Genomic DNA, 21,012 nt, shown 5'->3' with positions numbered 1-21,012 from the left:
AAAAGAGGTAGGTGTGTGTGTGTGTGTGTGTGTGTGTGTTTAAAAGATTTTATTTATTCATGAGAAACGCACAGAGAGAGACAGAGAGAGAGAGGCAGAAACACAGGCAGAGGGGGAAGCGGACTCCCCACAGGGAGCCCAATGCAGGACTCAATCCCCAGACCCAGGATCATGCCCTGAGCCAAAAGCAGACATTCAACCACCGAGCCACCCAGGAGTCCCCAAAAAAGAGTTTTGAAGAGATGCTGGGGTGATGCAGGGTCCCTGCCTGATGAGGGCAGGGAGGGAGCTGTTGGTTCTGGGAGAGTTTCTGATTTTTGCAATCTTTTTACAGGAGACCCTCAATTTTTAAGTGTTAGTAATTTCAAGACACTTTTAAAACACCAGAAGCCAAAGACAATCACTGTGGAGACTTAGACTCAGCTGGAGGGTGGACAGCTGGTGCTCTGGGCTGGAGGAGGTGAGGCTTGGGGAGAGGGGAGGGGAGGGGCGGCTGTACCCCTCTGCAGGACACAGGTTTGACTCTTCTGTAGGCCTGAGAAGCTCACCAGCCATGGGCTGAGGTTTTGGAGGGGAGAAGCTGTTATTTCAGGCAGGTTTAAACCTGGCTTAAGCCTGGTCAAGTTGCTGCTCTGTCCCAAGAGTCCAAGGCTGGGGGACATTACAGAAAGTTTCAGAATAATAGTACCTGTGGGGTGGGAGCTAGGGAAGGTGCAGGCCTGCACCATTCCTGACTAGGGTTTGCAGGCAGGCTGAAAAGGGCCTGGACCTCTGTTGAATTCAAGAGCTCACCCTCAGACCCAGCTGTGTCCCCTGGGAGTGGATGCAGACAGGTTTTGGGGAGGGCGGCAGGTGGACCCTGAGTCCAACAGCCTCACCTCACAGCTCCTACAGCCACTGACCACCTGTATCTCCCTCTGCTTGGAGGACCCTTCCATTCCCAAAGGTGGCCCTCTGCTTTGTCCCGATTACATGTCCATCCAGGTGAAGTTCTAATCCGAGGCCCTAATGCATTCAGAGGCTGCTCCAGCCCACCGCCCCTCAGTCCTCATCGTTCTGGGTAAAACCCTCACGGTTAGCGGCACTGGTCTTGCAGGCACTGGTGTCCCTGCAAGCAGGGCCAGTGAGCATTGGACACCTGGCCCACCTGCTACAGTCCCACTTGCCCATCACCTGCAAGGGATCGCCCGGGGCCTTGTGGAGTCATGGCACTTAGATTGTATGGATGTCTCTACCAGGTCCCTCCACAGCTCATCACCTACCTCCACTGCCTCAGGACGTGGAGAGGGTGCCAAGGCGGGGTGGGCCTAGCTGCAATGATCTGGCACTCAGTAGGCACTCCCTGAATCTTGGTTCGATCAGGAATCCCGACTGGGCCCGGGGAGAGGGTAGGCTGAGAGCTGAGGGATCTCACGTGGTGACTCCAGGGGGCGGGCAGAGATGGGGTGTCCAGGGGTTGGGGCCAGGGTCTCGGAGCTGGGGGCACTGGTGCGTCCAGGGGTAGAGTCGGGGTCTTGGCCGAGACAGGGGCGCTGCGGCGTCCACGGATGGAGTCGGGATCGGGGGTCGGGGTAGGGGGCGCTAGGGCTCCCGGGGTGGGCTGGAGTCTCGGGTTAGGGGAAGAGGGCGCTGGGGTGCCCTGGAGTCTGGGTCTCGGGTTGGGACACCGGGTGCTGGGGCGTCCAGGGGTGGAGCTGGGATCTCGGGTCGGGCAGGCCGAGACCCAGGACCCACAGCGCCCTCCCTCACTCGCGCTCCTCTCGGGGCGCTTCCTCTCGCGCCACGCACGCCCCCTCTGGGAGTCGCGCTCGACCCCGCGTGACCGGAAGTGGCCCCCCGTGGGCGCGGGCGGGGCGGGGCCCGGCGGCGGCACTTCCGGTGCCCACGCGCCGCCGCCGCGCAGCTCCGGGGCCGTCACTTTGTGTAGCGCGGGGCGCGCAGGCCCGGCCCGGCCCCGGCGTCCGGCGGCGGCTCGGCCGGCCCGGCGCGCGCGCGGTGAGTGGGCGGCAGGTGCGGGCGGCCGGGCGCGGGGCGCGGGGTCGGGTCGGGCGGCCGCTCCACGCCGGCGCGGGAGGCCGCGGGAGGCCGCGGGAGGCCGCGGGGAGGCCGCGGGGCCGGAGGGGCCGGGCCTGGGCCTGGCGGGGCTGGAGCGGGGCGCGGGCAGGGCCTTGGGAGGCCGCGCCCACGGCCGGCGCGGCGCACGGCTCCTCGCCCCGGCCGGCGCGATGGGGGCGGGCCCGACCCCCGGGGCGGGTGGAGGCCGGCGGCGCGGGGCCGGCGGGCTGCGGAGGACACGCGCGAGTCTTCCGGAGCTGCCCGCCGCCGGCTAGGCCCGAGGGGCGGGGGTTGGGCCGTGGCCGCCCCCGGGGACACACCCATCCAGGAGGGGCTGTCAGCGCCGCGGCCTCTTCGCGCGGCCCCAGCCCGATAAGCCCCCTGGAGGGATGGAAGTGGCTTGGCTGGGCGCCCCGTGAGCTTGCTCAGTGACCTTGGGGGCCTCGTCTGGGTCCTCCCTCTCTGCAGATGGAGGCCCGGGTGGGCTGCTGTGCCGTCGGCTACTGCTGGGCGTCGGGTAGGGGAGCCCATCCCTGGGGTTGGGCAGGGTCTGGGCTGCCCCATGCGGCCACAGAGGTGGGAAAGGGGTGGGTCTTCGGTGGAGGACGAGGTGGGTAGGGAGAAGGCGAGGTGGGCGGGAGGATCAGACTCCTAGTTGCACCTGTGTGGGGAGACTTTGGCGCTCCGTCTGGTTCAACAAGTGTTGGCAGGTCTGGGGAGCTGGCCAGCATGGTGAGGGGCTGGCCTGGGGGAACTGGGATGGCTGCATGCATACAGATGCACCAGGAGCAGATCCTGGGAAGTAGGGGAGCCCAATCCACGGACACACAGTGAGGATCCTAGTAGTCGAGGAAGGAAGGGTTCTTGGAGAAGACAAAAACCTGGAAGGCGTTGAATAACAGGGGTGTGGTGAGGTCGGTCACCGAGAGGGAGGGAAGGGACCTAGATACATGTGCACCCACACATTTCTCCTTCTCTATGTAGGTTCCTTGACCTGGGGACTTTTGTGGAGAGTTTCTAACAGTTTCCAAACTTTGCTACTTTTTTCATTCTTGTCATTCTCCCTTCTCTCCATGGAGGGTGCCTTGTCATCCTCAGCTCCAAGTGTCTGCAGTGCTGTATCCTAGGATGCATGGCCCAGGTGGAAAGAAGGGTCTGGGATGATGTGGGGGTTTATGTTCATGAGGCTGCTTACTTGACCCTCTGTGACTTCTGACCTGGAATTGGATGCCTGGAACTGGGCAGAGTGAGTGTCAGTAGGCTGACAGGATGGGAAGAAAGGAAAGCATGAGGGTCTGGGGGAGTGTGCCCAGCATGCAGCTGCCTGATGATGCAGAAGGAACCTGGTGCCTGAGTTACTGAAGTCTGTTTTCCAGGATGATTCTGTTCTCGATTCTGGGTTGAGGCATGTGGGGGTGTCTGGCTGTGCTAGGCCATGGTTGCATCTGCAGGGTGAGTGCCAACCCCTTCCCTTCTCTGGTTACCAGCAGGTACATTTTTGGGGAGAAGGGACTTCAGGCCACAGCTTCTTCAAAGGCAGAGATTCTTAGTGCTTCTGGAGTGGGTTCCATCTTGAAGAACCCTGAAGAGTGGTCAGTCTATTCTGGAATGTGCCAGTGCAGCCAGAATACTGAGATGTTTTGTTTTTAATGAGCTCTACACCCAATGTGGGGCTTGAACTCACAACCAGGAGATCAAGAGTCATGTGCCTTACTGACTAAGCCAACCAGGCACCCCTGAGTTTTTAAAAGCTCATATTCATCACATTGATTACAGACTTTAGAGTCACTTCCTTAATAAATATTTGAGTGTTTGCTCTGTGTCTGGCACGAGGAGGATTCAGAGGTGAACAAAGGGACCTTCCGTCTTCCTGCAACTGATCATGTACTTGGGGAGACAGGCAGTAAGCAGTTCCAAAAATATATAAAAATGAGGTGCTGTGAGGGCAGAGCTCATGGAACTGTATGAAATGGGGCCCAGGAGACTCCCTCCAGAGGATCAGTGAAGAGGAAAAGCAAGTTCTAGGGAAAAGGAATGTCATGGGCAAAGGTCCAGAGGTGGGACCAGCAGGGGGCCACTTTATTCCAAAGCCCTAGGGTTTTCTTCTTTAGTAAGTGGGTCCTTGGATACAGCAGACTGGCCTATGGGAGTCTGCTCTGGATGGTGACCAGGCAGGAGGCAGCTCTGCTGGGCTTGGTGTGGTATTTGGGTTCAGCCAGGATTTGCAGCCTGAGGCCTGGGTGATGAAAGCCTTCTGTGGGTCCTCAGGTGGGTGGAGGTTAGGAAACGTTTGCTGTGCATTCTCAATGCCCTGAGTGCTGGGTAGGGCTGCATCTTCTTGGCGGTGGCTTGAGTAGCATATGGCACACATGTCTGTCTACACCTCGGCGCCTTTACAAGCCTGAAGAGCTATGGAGACCAACAGCACTGGCTTTGGGGTGGCCCACCAAGGCATAGCTCTTCCCCTGTGACCTTGGATTCAGGAACGGTAAATCTGCAATCTAGTCAGATAGAGGGGAGAATGAGGAGCGGGACAGAGGTAGCTTCAGGGTGCCCGTGCATTCCACCCCCTGGACCGGGGCCTTGGTGTACTGGGAGGCCTTAATGAATGCTCCACATTCCCTAGCTGTTTAAGTGTGGATTTAAAGCAGCAGCTTAGAGCGCTTCAGAAAATGAGTGTGTGTTGCCTTTTTAATAGAAAAGCGATGAGTTGTGGAATAAGAGCTATTCACAGAGCAGGTTTCTCATAGGTTCCCAGGGTTCTGAGCCGTTCTCATGACCCTGTGCATCTTTATGTGGGGGCCCCTGTCCCATTGTAGGGGTTCTGTGGCAGATGTCTACCGGTAGAGCTGGTTGAGGTACGGGTGGGCCCAGCTGTCCCATGTGGCCTGACATTGCAGTATCCTTCTGGCATTCATACCCTCATCCCAAGATTTTGGGGTTGCTGTGTTTGCAGTGGGCTTGAAGCTCTTTGGAAATAGCCCTATTTAGGTCTTAGGTGCTGATGGGGTTGGTGCTGGGTGATGGGCTCATTTTTAAGCTTTCATTCAAAAAGAAGCCATGGAAATTGATTTATCAAAATTCTGACTCTGTCTTGCCCTTGGGCCTCCACTGGGCTGGTAAAGGGTGTGTGCCCAGGAGGGAGGAGTGGCCCCTGGACCTGTAGCCTGCTGTCCATCAAGTCTACCACCCTTGGTCTGGGCCGTGGGGCAGCATGGCTGTGTCTCTCCAGAGCACTTGGGCTGAGCCAGCTGTGATGTTGGGGTGCGTAGGACCCTATAAGCCACTGGGGTTATGATGGTTCTCTCCTGGGATCATCTGATCCTTAAATTTGAAGAGATGTCACAGGATATTTTAGATCATCTTTGCTGGTCCAGTGATGAACCAAATCTCTGTGATCCACTGAAATTTTTTCAGATGCTCTGTACAGAGCAAGGGGCAAGGGAGGTGCAGAGGGTAACACATATGCCGCCTCTGGCAGGAAGGAGCCTGACCTGCTGGTCTTTCCTTGCACCCCTGCGCATGCCCAGGCCTCTCCTCCCATAGCCCTGCCGGCACAGTGTGGGCATTGAGAGCTGGTTTAGCTGTTCCTCCCAGGCTGCACTCACCCCATTCAGCCAAAAGTGGGCCACTCTTGGCCGTGTTGCCTGGACTCCCTGTTCTTCATGGCCCCTGAGGATCAAGACCTGGGCTAAATCCCTGATTTACTTCAAGAAAGCACCACCGTTCATACCCAGCACATAATTGCTGGCAAGAAAGAGTTGAGGCCGCATAATGGGGTCATGGAGAGGGGCTCTGTGGTTTTTCGGGGTACAGAGTGTCCCAGTTGTGCCACGTGCGATCGTGGAAAGAGCCCCAGTCCTTCTTCAACTCTGGTGCCGTTACTGTCTAGTGGGGGAGATAAATCCTGCCTCCGTCAGGGCGGTGTGAGGCTCTAGGAGCAACTCGAGTGAGTGTGCCGTAGGTGGCTCATCACTGCCACCCGACTGTGTTTCAGGCCGAGCTGAGGCTGTCCTCCGGGGAAGATGGCAGCCCCGCGTGTGACTCCAGACTCACCAGCCACGCAGCTGGCGAAGGCAGAGGATGGGTTGGAATGTGGCCCTGCTCAGGAGGAAGAAGAGGAAGAAGAAAAGGGGGAAGAGGTGGAGATAGAGGAGGAGGAGGAAGAAGAGATCATGGTGGAAGAAGGGGAGGACAAGGAGGTGGTGGAGGAAGAGGAGGAGGGGGGGCGGGCAGGGCACGTGGATCAGGTTGAGGTGGAGTTGGAGGAGGACGAGGACGTGGAGGACGCGGTGGCAGAGGAGCAGAGTCTGATGTTGGGGACCCAGGAGCGTCTAAGCCGTGGCAGTGATGCCAAGTCCCCAGTTCTTCAGGAAGAGGGTAAGAAAAGGAACTGGCTCCTGGGGGCGACTGTGGGGGCTTGGGAGGGCAGGCGGGAGAGCTCTTGGGCCCGACATGCTTGGAGCTGGAGCATCAGGACCCAGGAGCTCCTGACCCTGCTTGCTGTCCCAGCAGAGGTGACCGTGAAAGCGGGCCCCTCAGAGATCTTCTCCTCAGCCTTGCAGGCCGCCCGGGGTCCAGCCACACCTAGGGATGAGGACCTAGAGGATGATGAGGAGGAGGAAGAAGAGGAAGACGAGGAAGAGGAGGAAGAGGAAGAGGAAGAGGATGACGATTCTCTGACAGCTGGATCTCAGGTGAGCTGCTCTCTTGTTTGGAGCTCAGTTAACCAGGGAGGGTTTCCTGAGAGGGGGCTTGGTACCTACTGTCCTAGAGACCCCTGTTGGCAAAGCTGAGGCACTGTGGACCCTGTGGTCCTCAGGTTGAGCTTAGGCTGGGAGCAAGGACGAGGTGGCAAGAAGCAAGTGGGAAGCAAGCCCTTGGCATGTGGTTCCATTTTCCTGGGGCCCAACACTTCCCAGGCCATCATGTCTTGATGATGTTGACTGCCACTCACTGGGCTGCATTGTGTGTAGTTCCTTCAAAGGCCTGGCTCTCCCCCAGGGCTGGGCTGCGTCCCCTGACCTCAAGTGCCTGTCACCTGTCTGGGCTCTGGTTTCCTGCTGAGCCCAGTTAGATTGGGCACCAGTGCCCCGAGTCAGCGTAGCTGATGCCATGTCCTCACCCGGGTGTGGGCCCTCACACTGCTGATATGACTACTGGCTTAAGCTGGATGATGATGTAGAAGGGGAGGATACAGCCTCCCTCTCAGAGCCTTGGGCTTGAGCCTCATGGTCTCCTGACCTCAGCATGAGTCTTGGCTCTGCCCCCCACGAGCTGGGCATTCGCTGCCTCTGAGCTTGGGTTCCTAATCCCTGAGTGGAAGTGGGTTCCTTGCCTTCTAAGGCCACAGCAAGGATCAGACACCTTCCGTACTGTTGGGCCTGTGCAGGCCTGTCAGTGATGGGATGTCAGGCTGCATCCCTGTTACAGGACCATGGTCAGCTCTCTTCTTGAAGAGATTTTCTGTTGCTCATTTTATAGGGGCTCCCCTGCCTCTCTCCTAGGGCAGCTCAGGGCAGTGGCCAGGGCGCTTTGTTTTCCAGGGGCTGGTAACCTTTGAAGATGTGGCTGTGTACTTCTCATTAGAGGAATGGGAAAGGCTGGATACAGACCAGCGAGACCTTTACAAGGATGTCATGCAGGAAAACTATGGGATCCTGGTGTCCTTGGGTAAGCAGGGAAGCTTCCTGGTGTGATGGCTGCCGGCAGCCTAGCTGTTTGGGAGAGTGGCTTCTGAAGCCCCAGGATCTAGGAGCGGGAGGTCCTGGAGCCAGCCCACCTCTTAGGGGAAGTCCTAGGGACTACCTGTCTTCTGGATGGGGCTGTGTTCTGGGGTCTCCACGGTGGCCCATAAGTGCTGTAAGCCAGGTGGATGTGTTCTGGGAGCTGCCAGTCTGGTGCTGGTCTCTGTGCTGTATACTCCCTTAGAGGCCACCGGGGGTGAGGAGTCAGATGATAGAGGAGACGAAGGTGTGGAGGGGCTCAGCAGGAGAGCTGCAGGTATTGGGACAAAGCTCCAGATTCATGAATGTGGGATTTCCCCCAGGGTGGAGGCCGGGAGGTAGGAGGGCTGGTCCTTAGAAGGATGGAGAAGAGGGGAGAGAAAGTGAGGAGCTGGTTGCCATGTTGGGGATGGCACTCTGTGGGGTGAGGGCAGGGCCTGCCCAGAGTGGCCCTGCAGCTGTCTGTGTTTCTCTTGTGGCCAGGATACCCAATCCCCAAGCCAGATCTGATCTTCCGGCTGGAGCAAGGAGAGGAACCCTGGGTCCCAGATAGCCCCCGTCCTGAGGAAGGAGACATTGTCACTGGCGTCTACACAGGTGAGTAGGACATGGAATCTTGTGGGGTTTCTGCTGACAGAGCTCCTCAGAGCTTTGCCAGACTTTGGCCTGACCTGAGCTCTCTGCCATAGCCTTGGTGCTGGTGGTCTGGGATGTGGAGTGGGCCATGTGGAGACAGGGAGATGGCCATGGTCTAACCTCTGCCTTTGTGGGTTGGCTTCTCTTGATTCTAGCCCGTGGAAGTCCAAGGCTGGGGAATCCTTAGAGAATCTATGGGTCCCTCTTAAGAACCTTTGAAAATGTCCCTGTCTTTGCCTTGGAGCCTCTCATTGTTTTTGGTTTTTTGGTTTTCTTTTTTTGGTAAGTGAGGGCCAGTTCAGTGTTTGACTCGGAGGGACCAAGTGCAGGAGATGGGCAGACTCTCCAAGAGGGCTGGTGCTCACCTTTCAGGTTCCCACACTCGAGCTGGTCCTGTAGCTTTTCTACCCATTTAGCTATTTCTGAGCGAAGGGTCTTGGAGGCAAGCTGCTGGCCTGGGTGGGCAGCTCTGTACCTTCCAGAAAGGAGATTTTGGAGGGATGTATACAGGAAGTGTTCAGGGTGGCAAATTCCTCTGGAGACTGCCAACATGGCTCTGGCTCTGTTCTTTCAACTTTCTGAGCTTCACTTTACTCACATGGAGAAGAATTTGAACTAAATCCATAACTTCCAAACTGAGGATGCAGGACTGGTTCAGTGGAGGCTCTTCAGGAGGTCTGTGAGTGAGGCTCGGTGTTTCAGAGAAGTCTGTGGAGGCTCTTTCCCTACCAGTGTGTCTGCCTTCGGGCTGGAGTGACCTCACCCTAGTGAGAGACAGTGGATGGCTCATGCCCATCACATGCCTGGAGAGACTCAGAGCAACTCATAGACAATACAAAAACAGAAAAGCACAGACAATGTTGCTAGGCCTTTGTGTGTACTCTTCAGAGTATTGTTTCATTTACTCTGTCTCCTCACAACGACCCTGCGCAGTGGCAGGGAAGAGGTGGCCAGTATACCTCGCAGATGAGGAAATGGACTTGAAAGTGGTGTCTAAGTGGCTTGACCGAGGTGGGCTCAGCCCCAGGGTTCACTTTCCATGGGGTTGCAGAATGTCCTTCTTGCCCTGGGTCTCCATGGTCTGCTGAGCCCTCTCTCGGAATCTTTCCTGGGCTTCAGAGGTGGGTGGGCTGTGGCTGGCAAGACCATCATAGCCACTTCCAGGATGAGTCTGGGACAGAGGTGGTATTTCACAGGGGGTCTCAGTGGGAGGTGGACCCTGTTTATGGACACATCTCAGAAAAGCCACCTGCAGATAAAGGGGCCACAGGCCTGCCTTGATCAGTCTCATCATTTGGGCTAGATGTGCCCCCGTTCTCCATGCTTCTTGGAGGCTCCTGGGTTACAGCCTTTTGCAGGCTTCAGCATGGGTGGTTCTCATGACGTGACCTGTGAACCTGGCTGGAGTTTGGCAGTACCCCAAGGAGGCTGGCTAGCTGGGCCAGTGCCCTTCTCTTCCCCTGGCTAGTCACTGGGCTCAAAGTTCCCCCTGTCTCCACCCCTGCTGCACAGGGAGCCCAAGGTGGGTGCAGGCATAATCTTAGATATGTCCCTGTCTGCTGGGAAGGGGTACAGTTGCCAGGGTTGGGTCAGCTGCAGTGGGGCAAATTCATCTAAGGCCATTTTTATTTATTTTTGAGACAGTGAGAGAGAGCATATGCAAGCATGTGTGTGAGTAGGGCGAGGGGCAGTGGGAGAGGGAGAGATAGAGAAAGAATGCTAAAGGCTGACTTCCTGCAGAGCATGGAGCCTGAACTCGGGGCTCGATCCCAGGACCCTGAGACCATGACCTATGCTGAAATCAAGGGCCAGCCAGTTAACTGACTCAGCTACCCAGGTGTCCCATCTAAGGCTTTTCTTAACTATAACTATGGTCTGTTTGCTAAATGGTCTCCCTTCCCTTTTCTCCCTGTTCTCATTTCTGTGTGGCCAAGTCCATTGAGAATGAATTGCTGGGTCTGAGCGAGATGGATGCTGACTGTTCAGAGCCTGACGGAGTTTCTGGATTTCTCAATTGTAGTATGGCAAAACAGAAATGTATTCCTCCTTGTGCTTCTTGAAAAAGTGGGCCAAAAGATTTGGACTCTGGCCAGATTTGCCTACTCAGGTGCCCCATGCCCTGCGCCACGCTGGTTTGAAGGCTCCTGCTCTGCCTTCTGGCTCCACGCTCCGGCTCCCAGACCAGGGCCACCACCTCCAGCTCACCTCTTTTTTTAAAGATTGATTGATTGATTGATTGATTATAGATATAGCGAGGGAGAGGCAGAGACACAGGAGGAGGGAGAAGCAGGCTCCATGCCGGGAGCATCCGAGTCCTGATGCAGGACTCGATCCCAGGACTTCAGGATCGCGCCCTGGGCCAAAGGCAGGCGCTAAACCGCTGAGCCACCCAGGGATCCCCTCCTCACCTCTTCTGACCCCACTCCCTTTCCTACGCTTTTCTCCTCACCTGGCTTAGGGCATAGATAGCAGCACCCTGTCTTTGTGGGAGCCCCTGGCAGGACCCCATTTCCTGTCCACGTCTGCACCGGAGCAGGAATCACGGCTGGAGAATAGCCTGCCTACCGGCTGACCACACCTTCTGAGGATGCTACCACCACCCAGGCCTGGCAGTCTGGCCTTGTGTCTTTGTTGTGTCTTTCTGCTCTCGGAGATGGACCTTTTAGGCCCTCGGGACCCCACATGGTCCTGGTTTCTGAGCTGCCTTCCTGGGTGCTTCTTCACCTACCTTTGCTTGTTTACGAGACCAGGACAGTACTGTGTCCTCTCTGTTCTCTCTCAGTGACTGGGGCCGGAGCTTTCAGTACCACATACATTTACACTGCCCATCCTCAGCTTCTTTCTCCAGCCCTCACCTTGTCTGCCTGTCCATCTGCTTGACATCTCCACTCACTTATCTGATGGATTTTTCAAAGCGAGTCTGAAACTGAAATGGCACTGCTTCTCCTACCCCTGGCCCCCCTTGCAGCATCCTTGGACCCTGAGTGGGCCTAACTGCATGCCTCAGTAGTACTTGTGACTCGGCCTCCCTTGCCTCACCCTGTCCCAGGCTTCCATAAGGCCATCAAGCATGTGGCCACAGATGTTCCCACCCAAGCTGCCTCTGCCTTTCCCTCCAGCAGCTTCCCTGTGTACTTGGCAAAGCATCTGGGCCCTTCTCTGGCCTTGAGGCCTGCCGCTCCCCCCAAGCTCATCTCATGAACTCTTAGCTCGTCAGGCCCACAGACCACCTTTCTCTTCAAGCTCTTGCCTGCCTCAGGGGTGTTTTGCCTACTGTTCCCCTGTCGAGAGTGCCTTTTGTGTGGCTGGCTCAGCTCTTAGGACTCCATTCAAGCCCCATGGTCTCTGAGTATACAGACTTTGGGAGCACCCCCTCCTGCATCACTCCAGGATGTCCCCCCGGATTTACAGCAAACAGTGCTGTCTGAAATGGTCCTGCCCAGATATTTGCTTCCTCATTTCCTGTCTGCCGCCTCCGGCAGACACTATAAGAGCTGGCACTGTATATTGTCCACCCCTGTGCTGTCTCCAGCGTGGGCCTGGCACCCAGCAGGCCAGCAGCTGATCGCCCTCCTTGGCTACTATTCTTGCCCCTCATGTGAAAGTGAAGGATGGCAGAGAAATATAGCATGCAGGATTACATCTGCTTAAAGATGACCTGGGAAAGGATAGAGATAAAAGCAGTAAGAGAACACCAAGGTGAAAGAATCCCATGGTCAGTGAACACAATCTGTGGTTTTGGAGAGGAGGAAGTCAGGAACAGCTGTGGAGTGGAAGCTCAGGCCTGGCACCAGCCTGCATGTAGTCCCTACCTCACATAGCCCTTGAGCACCTGGGCTGAGTACCTGGGCTGAGCACCTGAGCTGGGCACCTGAGCACCTGGGCTGAGCCTCTGGGCTGGGCTTGTCTGCCCACAGGAGAACTGGGGTCAGGGGAGGTTAGTCCTTAGTGTGGGTCTTCCCTTCCTTTGCCACCCCCTGAGCGGGTCTTAGATGTCCCTGTATCCCCCTTTTTTATAAGCCAGGAATAAGGTACTTGGGTTCTGTCTTGCCTCAGACCCCTGCACTTGGTGTAGGCAGGTGGAAAGAACCAGGAAACACTCCATGTGAAGAAGAGCTAGGCCTCAGGATCCTGTTAATAACTGGCCCTTGGTATGATATTCATGGTACAAATGAGGATACTGAGGCCAGAGAGGTCATTTCCAGTGATGGGGATGTGGGCCCTGTCCTCCTGGGAGGACAGATTCCAGTACAGAAGCCTGGCCCTGTCAGGAGTTGCCATCTCCCCCACACCTGAGTATAGCCCTAGTCACCAGATTCTTGCCCAGTGGGAAGAAGGGGCAGCTGACTAGCTGGAGAAAGGAGCCCACCTGCAGCTTTGGGCTCACCAGCCTGTGTCCAAGTCCCCCTCTTGTAACTGACCCTAGGTAGGGGGCTCTCCTTAAGCCCACCTCAAGTCCCTGGGTCTGGATGGAGAAGTCAGGAGCAGGTGTTGACTTCACTCACAGGCTCCCACAGACATGGATTTGGTCAGAGCAAACCCACAGCTGACTCTCCATAGGGCCTGGGTCAGGTTGGGCCTGGGACAGGCCTCTGGGTTCCTGGACAGGGGCAGAGGTGGTTCGGGGGCAGGAGTCATAGAAACAATGGCATGGGTCTCAGAGCTTTGTGTTGGTTGTGCTGAGCAGCTCAGAGATGGTTGTGCGGAGCAGCTCAGAGATGGAGGTGCACCAGGCATGTGGTTTGGGGGCGTTTATCTTCTCCAAGGCCCTTTGATTAGTGCCTGGGTAGGGCACCTACTGGAGGTGCCCTGGGGGCTCTCCTGACAAGGCCACTGGTCAGCCTCTGGGATTGTTATTGGGCCTCAGAGCACTGGTTCCAGCCTAGCTAATCATCACCCAGGGTCATAGTCCTTGGGAGCAAATGTCTCAGGGAGATGAAACAGCAGCTCTCACTTCCCAGAGTCCTCTTTTCTACCCTACTCCTGTGGGTTCTGGAAGAAGCAACTGTGTTTGACCTTATGGGCCACTGTAACAAAATACCCTCTCACCCATCTTGTAAAAGCATTTTCTCTGCCCTGGCTCTTGTCTCACAAGTAGACCTGGTAAGTGCTCACTTGGATTCTAGCAGACTCCCTGGGAACGGGGTCCCCGTTGCAGCCTGGAGTGACCCTTCCACTGGACACCCCTACTCCAGGGCCCAGCCTCCAGACCCTGGCCCACTTTGGTGATAGAAGGACAAGGGAATAGACCCTGGCCTCAGGGCACGCTCGTCTTCCTCTGTATCACCTTCAGTGGCCCTGCTGTCTCCGGAGATCTTGGGGTGCAGCCAGCTCTGCCCCAGGTCATGGCTGCTCTTACTGTCCTTCGCTTGGTGTCAGTGGTGCTGTCCAGCACTTTGCCATGTGGTTAGTGTTTTCTCAGGCTTGGATAAGCAGCTGTAGCAGCTCTGGAGGTCCCTCCCATGGTCGCTCCCTCTGGAGAGCTGGTGGTTCAGCAGCTTGAAGTGGAAGCAGGACAAGGCTCACCTTTCCTGGGGTGTGTGGGGGGCTTTCTGCTGCTCCCAAATTGCGAGGAAGAGTTGTTCTGGGTGAGTCACTGGAGCCAGGTACACCCTTCCCAGTTCTGAGTGGCTGAGGTTGCATTTTGGTGGGCCTTCATTTGACCTGCATGTCTGCTCTGTGTCCAGTGGGTGCTCACCCTGGCTAGGTGCTGAGGTGCACACAAACCCCACTAAGACATTGACCTTGTTCCTCATTTTGAAGTCCCCCTGCCTTAGGGGGGCCTCTGATTCTAATTACACAAGACCCTCACCTGAGTCTTGTAGCAAATTCCTTTTGAGACTCATAGAAGGAATTCCCAGCTGAACTGCCTGTCCCTCCACCACCCCGTCTCATCAGGGTGCTCCAGCCTCTTCTGAGGTCTTCAAAGGGCCACCCACGTCCCATCACCCACTCATGGCTCTGAGTGGCAGATGGAGGTAAACTGAGCTTAGTTCAGGAAACTTTGGTCTCTTATTTTAAAGCTCATTTTTATTATAACATTGTAATACTAACTGTAGAAAACTTGAAAGTATTGCAATTATGAAAAAATAAAATAACCCATTTCTGTATCCCTTTAAATGATGCATTTCTTTTTTCTTTTACAGCTGAAATCATGCCAGAACAGTTGTGTGTCTGGCTTTATTTCACCCCAAGCTGTGCTATTTTCCCATATGACCATATCACCGTATGTGTAGAGTGCCATACAGAATACAGGACAAGGGCTGAGCCAGAATGGGCAGCCCTCCTGGGGCCCGACCTTCCCTTGGGGGCAAGACTCAGTGATCCAGACTCACCCAGCCAGGTGATGCCTGACACTGGCCACAGTTTGGTGGTGGGCCCACATGGGGTAGAAGAGGGCTTCCTACCCTCAGAGCTTGAACCTTCCAGAAACTAGGATTCTGAGGTGGGCTACACCATGGTGTGCCACCACTGTGGACACACCTGGGGCAGAGTGTACCTGAGGAAGTAGGTGCACAGGTGCTTTGGAATACCTGGGGCCACCATGGCTCAGGCGGTTTACCCCCTCTGTTTCTTGTGCCTGCTCCATAAACATCAGTTCCTTCCCAGGTGTGATGGCAGGCATGTCAGCACTCCATCTTATAAAAGAGAAAACCCTCCAGGCCTGACTCCATGTCCACACTCTGCACTAAAGTGAGAGGTCAGGGTGCAGTTTGGCAGATGAGGTAGAGAACAACAGGGCTTTGGGGAGCAGATGTCCTTGGTCTTCTGTGATGGCAAGGTACTTGCAGTTCCCCCAGTGTTAGCCAGCTTGGGGCTATTTCCCAAATGCACGGCTGCTACGAAGAAGTCAAGGTTTGGAGTGGCCTAGCAGGAAAACTTGGGCTGTGCTTGCTGGAGGCTGTTAGGATGAGCAGAGAGCTACGGCTCATGGCCCCTCTAGGTCTCCTTGGCTCAAGGCAGCCTTTTCAGGTTCTGCTCTGAGAGTGGAGGGGATGCTGAGCAAAGCCCAAATGCTTACAAAGGCAGGTCCTCAGCTGCAGGGTCCCAGGGCTGTGCTGGCACCAGAGCCTTGCTTGCCTTGGGCCAAGCAGGCCAGGGGCGGTGGTGGGGAGTGGCAGGGGTGGGTGGAGTTCTCTGGAAGACAAGGGGATTTGGGGAAAACAGCTCAGGGATCTGTTTTTCTGGCTACAGGACTCCTGTAATGGGCTTAGACCCTGGTCTCCCAGGAAGCTATAGGCAAGGTCACCAACTTTGTAGAGCTTGCTGTTCCTCAGCAGCATGGCAGGCCTTGGAGATCTGGAAGATGGATTAATTAGTTGATGCGATTTGAGGACAGGCCAAGAAATAATCTCAGCCTCCCCTAGGAGGGACACCCACGTGCATATTTCTCCCCTCCACAGAGTTCCCAGTAACTGGGGGAGGCAGTGGCTTTACTGTTCCCCGTGCCCTGGAACGCACACAGCCTCTCCCTTGGTGGAATGGAGAGGCACCCTGTCCCCAGACAGGATGGAGGCTCAGTGCTAGGGGTGCTTAGGGTCCCACTCAAGCTGTGATTTCTCTGGGGAGGAGCCTGCAAGGGGCTGCCTCAGCTTCCTCTCACCTCTCCCTTCTGGCTTTCCTTTGTCGCCTTCAGGGGCCTGGTTCTGGACCGATGACCTAGAAGACCACGAGGAGGAGGAGGACGAGGACTTCCTGGCAGAGGTGGCAGAGGAAGAGAACGAGCCCCCGGGGCTCTGGTCAGCTGCCTACGGCGTGGGGGACGTTCCTGGGACATGGGGCCCCGATGACTCTGATTCAGCGCAGACTCCGGAGGGGTGGGGTCCAGACCCCGGGGGCCTCGGGGGCCTGGCCCAGGGGTCGGAGGCGAAGCCCTTCCTGTCTGGCCGAGAGCCTGGTGCAAACCTGCTGGCACCCTGGGCGTTCCCTACCACCGTGGCTGCTCCGGTGGGGCGGCCCGAGACCACGTGCGACGTGTGTGGCAAAGTGTTCCCGCACCGGTCCCGGCTGGCCAAGCACCAGCGCTACCATGCCGCCGTCAAGCCCTTCGGCTGTGATGAGTGCGGCAAGGGCTTCGTGTACCGCTCACACCTGGCCATCCACCAGCGCACGCACACGGGAGAGAAGCCCTTCCCGTGCCCGGACTGCGGCAAGCGCTTCGTCTACAAGTCGCACCTGGTCACGCACCGGCGCATCCACACGGGCGAGCGGCCCTACCGCTGCGCCTTCTGCGGTGCGGGCTTCGGACGCCGCTCCTACCTGGTCACACACCAGCGCACGCACACGGGCGAGCGGCCCTACCCGTGCCCGCACTGCGGCCGCAGCTTCAGCCAGAGCTCGGCGCTCGCGCGGCACCAGGCGGTGCATACGGCTGACCGGCCGCACTGTTGCCCTGACTGCGGCCAGGCCTTCCGCCTGCGCGCCGACTTTCAGCGCCACCGGCGCGGAGGCGGGTGCGCGGAGGCAGGCAGCGACGGCCCTCGGCGGGAGCTTTGCGACACAGTAGCCTCGGCAGGGCCCGAGGAGGCCGAGGCCGAGGCCGGGCCGGAGGGGCCAGAGGAGGCGGAGGCTGGCGAGGCGGACGGAGAGGTCGAGGTCGAGGCGAGAGAGGAGGCAGTGGCGGTGGGGCCCACCCCCGGGAGCAAGGAGGACCCCGAGCCGGACAGGCGGTTCCTCGAGCTGGGCAATGGCCTGGGGGAGGGCGAAGGACCCTCTTCGCACCCCCTCGGCTTCCACTTTCCCGTGCACCCCAAGTCCTGGCTCCACCCGGACGGCTTCCCAATCCTGGGCCTCCCGGACTTTGGGGAGCGGCTGCAGGCCGACGGGCGCCCCCTGTCGGGACCCCTGGGGAGCCGGCTGGCCCTGGTGGAGGGCGCAGGGCTGACCTGCGACCCTTTCGGCGGCGGCGGGCCGGGGGGCGGGGGCGGCGGTGGGCTGCGCGCGTTCGCGCCGGCCGTCGGGGGGCTGCTGGCCGAGCCGGCACCCGCCGCGCTGGCGGAGGAGGAGAGCCCGTGGATCTGCTCCGACTGCGGCAAGACGTTCGGGCGCCGCGCGGCGCTGGCCAAGCACCAGCGCTACCACGCGGGCGAGCGGCCGCACCGCTGCGCGGACTGCGGCAAGAGCTTCGTGTACGGCTCACACCTGGCGCGCCACCGCCGCACGCACACCGGCGAGCGGCCCTTCCCGTGCCCCGAGTGCGGCGCGCGCTTCGCCCGCGGCTCACACCTGGCGGCGCACGTGCGGGGCCACACGGGCGAGAAGCCCTTCGTGTGCGGCGTGTGCGGCGCGGGCTTCAGCCGGCGCGCGCACCTGACCGCGCACGGGCGCGCACACACGGGCGAGCGGCCCTACGCGTGCGGCGAGTGCGGCCGCCGCTTTGGGCAGAGCGCGGCGCTGACGCGGCACCAGTGGGCGCACGCCGAGGAGAAGCCGCACCGCTGCCCCGACTGCGGCAAGGGCTTCGGCCACAGCTCGGACTTCAAGCGGCATCGGCGCACGCACACGGGCGAGAAGCCCTTCCGCTGCACGGACTGCGGCCGCGGCTTCGCGCAGCGCTCCAACCTGGCCAAGCACCGGCGCGGCCACACGGGCGAGCGGCCCTTCCCGTGCCCCGAGTGCGGCAAGCGCTTCTCGCAGCGCTCGGTGCTCGTCACGCACCAGCGCACGCACACGGGCGAGCGGCCCTACGCCTGCGCCAACTGCGGCCGCCGCTTCTCGCAGAGCTCACACCTGCTCACCCACATGAAGACGCACCGCAGCGCGGCCGGCGCGCCCGGCACGGCGCCAGCGGCCCCTGCGTCCAAAGCCGAGGCGCCCGCCAAGGGGCCGCCGGGCGCGGGCAGCGGGCCCGGGGAGCGCGGCAGCACCCTGCTGGAGTTCGCGGGCGGAACAAGCTTCGGCTCGGAGGCCACGGCCACCTTCGCGGGGCCCTCGGGCGCCTACGAGGAGAGCATCCTGTGATGGCCCGAGGCCGACGGAGGTGCAGCCCGCTGGGCCGCCGGCCCCTTGCTCCTCTGGCCTCGGGGTGCTGAGGGCCCCAGTCCTGGTGCGGTGCCTTCCCCTCAGCCCCCGGTGCACCGCACCCCCCCGGCCTCGGGCGCCCCTCTGCCCGGCCCCAGGAAACCCGGCCGCCAAGCTCGTCCGGCCGTGCAGGGGGCGCGTGGGGAAAGGAGGACCGCGCGCGGAGGAGGCGAGGGCAGGGGGCGGCCACCTCGACCAAGACTGCGAGCCAAGCGGTAGGGATGGCAGGCGATGTTATTTATTTCACTCGGATTCCGATTGCGGTGGCCTGGGGGGCCCGTGGCTAATGAGTTTGTAAGTGGGTTGTACAGCGAGGGAGGGGAAGCCCTTGCGTCAAGGGGAGGGTGGGGTGGTCGAGAGCAGAGCATCCGGCTCCTCCCGTGGGTCTGGCTGACGACTTCTTCCCATTCCTCAGTGAGAAACTTCAGGGACCTTCTGGTCATTCGAGTGTGTCCCAGAAGTTTTAAGGACTGTGCGGGGCTAGGGGAAGCCTTTTATGGGTTTCCGGAGGACGATGTTCCTCCCTCCCCAGGCGGGACAGAGATGCAACTGGGAAGCTTTTATTCCGTCTACTGTGCATATTTATTTCCATCTCTTGTATGGCCTGAAGAATCTGGGGGGAGGAGGAACAGCCAGAAACCAAATTTGTGGCCCCAGGCGGATGGGTTGCAGGTGTTCGCAGGGTCCTGAGGGAGTTTGAAGCCTTATTCTGGGGGAGGGTCACTCACTCTCACCCCACTTGAGCACCTGGATCAGCCAGGCACTAGTTCTGCTGGGCAGGTTTTGGTCTCCGCCTCCCCCTTTGAGTCCTTCGGTACTGTCGCCTCTGGCAGCTGGAGGTGGCACACTCAGAGACCCTTGGGGGCGCCTGGCTGGCTGCTGCGGCCATGGCTCCAGCATTCACCTGCCCAGGTGCCACCTGCCCTGGAACAGGTGGACACATGGAGCCCTGCCCTCTGAGCCCAGTGCTTGTTTAGATTTAATAACCAGTTGTCAAGTGACAGGTCAGCAGCAGGATCATTTCTCACATCCCTCTGGGGTTAGGGCTCTATGACGTCTGCAGGTCCCTTTAACTCTGCTTCTGTCATTACTCTATGCTAGAAGCAAGTAGTGTTTCTGTTTAGAACCCCACGTCACAGGGTGGGCAGTCTGTGCAGTGGCAGTCCACCTCTGGGGGTGTGGGACTTGAGCCTATGGCTCCTTGACCAGCCAGGCACCCAGCTATGCAAGCCCCACACCTGGTGGGCACCCCACCTCCCCACTCCCCGGGCTGGGCCATGGGGAGCCACTGGGCAGGCAGCTGAAGTATGGCTCCCATGAGGTCCCTCCCTCTTTAATGCCTTTTGGGCCACTGTGAGTGGGGCCAGAAAACAGATTTTGAAGCAACTGCATTCCCTTTTAGACCTAGTTTCTTCTGTTTTAGTGTAGACATGGCCTCGGGGCCTGAGAGCCTACAGCCAGGCTGCTGGGGCTGGGGGCGGGGTAGGAGGCACGGTAGTTGGTGGGTGGGAAGGGGGTGTGGATGGTGGTGGTAAGAATTCACCTGGCGGGGTGGGTTGGGGTCCTGAGGAGGGCAAGGGTCCCAGGGGGCATTAGCAATGCTGGACGATGCCTTTCCTGTCCTCAGTTTCTTTCCTCTCCCTGTGGGACAGGAACCTCAGGGGCCAAGGGCAAGGTGGTGTAGCCCTGCATGGCTGAGGTTTGGCTCTGCGCTCATCCCTCCTTGTGCACCCCTTCGAGTGCATACCTGCGATGCCCCTCCTGGGCCCCAGTTGCTTCTGCCCTGGCCTGGAGCCGTCAGCAGGAGGACCTAGCTTTAATAAAGAGTGGAGAAATGAGCTTTCTGACTGGATTCCATGTTGTTGGCGCTCCTCAATGCCCTCAGGGAGGCTCTGCAAGGTCTCAGGCCTTTTTTTCTGGGAAAACAAACAAACAAACAAAAACCCAACTTGTTTTTTTTTTAGGAGTTTCTCCTTTCTGAAACTAGAATTGGCCTGTCTGGAGTCAGCCCAAGATGAGCTTTGGTTCCTGCTACCTGTGTCTACCAAGTCTTTCTGCGTGTCCCCAGCGGGCACCCCACATTGCCACGTACTCTGTAATACACCTATCTCGGGACCTTCTTAGGCTTAGGATTGTTTTCTCCAGTCTTCCCATGGTCAGAGGAGAGGGACCAGGTGCCCTTCCTGGGGGTCCAGACATGTGCTGAGTCATAGACGTTTCCTCAGAGGCCTCAACACTTCATAGGTTTAGCCAGGCTAATCTGCTCTGTGTCAGGGCAAAATGCATCTCCCTAGCACCCTCAAATACCTTCCTTTGAACTGATTTATTGACCACCTTCTCACCACATGATATCCCCACATCCCATAATCAGATCTGACCTCCCATTCTTTCCCAATGGATTTGGAAAATATGAACTATGAAGTAAACTCTCAGATATGATTTGAAGGCATTAGAATAGAAACCAGCATTTCAGTTAAAAATTTTAAAAAGGCTTTGAGTGGGCAGATGGATGTTAAGATCTGGTTAAAAAAAAATGATGGCCTTGAGGATCTTAAGGTCTATTCAGAAAAGGTAA

The 21,012-nt window shown here is 58.2% G+C and overlaps 1 protein-coding gene across 1 annotated transcript; it reads left to right on the top strand.

Annotated features, from left to right (window-relative positions):
* Nucleotides 1-1,867: 1,867 nt before the first annotated feature.
* Nucleotides 1,868-20,275, top strand: ZNF316 (zinc finger protein 316). Its single transcript, XM_077907701.1, has 6 exons — nucleotides 1,868-1,995; nucleotides 6,053-6,435; nucleotides 6,613-6,752; nucleotides 7,602-7,728; nucleotides 8,265-8,378; nucleotides 16,054-20,275. The coding sequence occupies exons 2-6, from the start codon at nucleotides 6,081-6,083 to the stop codon at nucleotides 18,375-18,377; spliced, it is 3,060 nt and encodes a 1,019-aa protein (XP_077763827.1). The 5' UTR covers nucleotides 1,868-1,995; nucleotides 6,053-6,080; the 3' UTR covers nucleotides 18,378-20,275.
* Nucleotides 20,276-21,012: the final 737 nt, after the last annotated feature.

This window comes from Canis aureus, chromosome 8 (assembly GCF_053574225.1).
Source record: "Canis aureus isolate CA01 chromosome 8, VMU_Caureus_v.1.0, whole genome shotgun sequence".
NCBI lineage: Eukaryota > Metazoa > Chordata > Mammalia > Carnivora > Canidae > Canis > Canis aureus.
This window is presented reverse-complemented; position numbering and strand designations above follow the sequence as displayed.

What these genes read in the sequence shown, in the direction of transcription:
- ZNF316 (XM_077907701.1), top strand. Translation starts at nt 6,081, where the DNA reads ATGGCAGCCCCGCGTGTGACTCCAGACTCACCAGCCACGCAGCTGGCG. An exon ending in CCCAGTTCTTCAGGAAGAGG is followed by an intron (nt 6,436 to 6,612) that starts GTAAGAAAAGGA and finishes TCTTCTCCTCAG; the next exon opens with CCTTGCAGGCCGCCCGGGGT. An exon ending in CTCTGACAGCTGGATCTCAG is followed by an intron (nt 6,753 to 7,601) that starts GTGAGCTGCTCT and finishes TTTGTTTTCCAG; the next exon opens with GGGCTGGTAACCTTTGAAGA.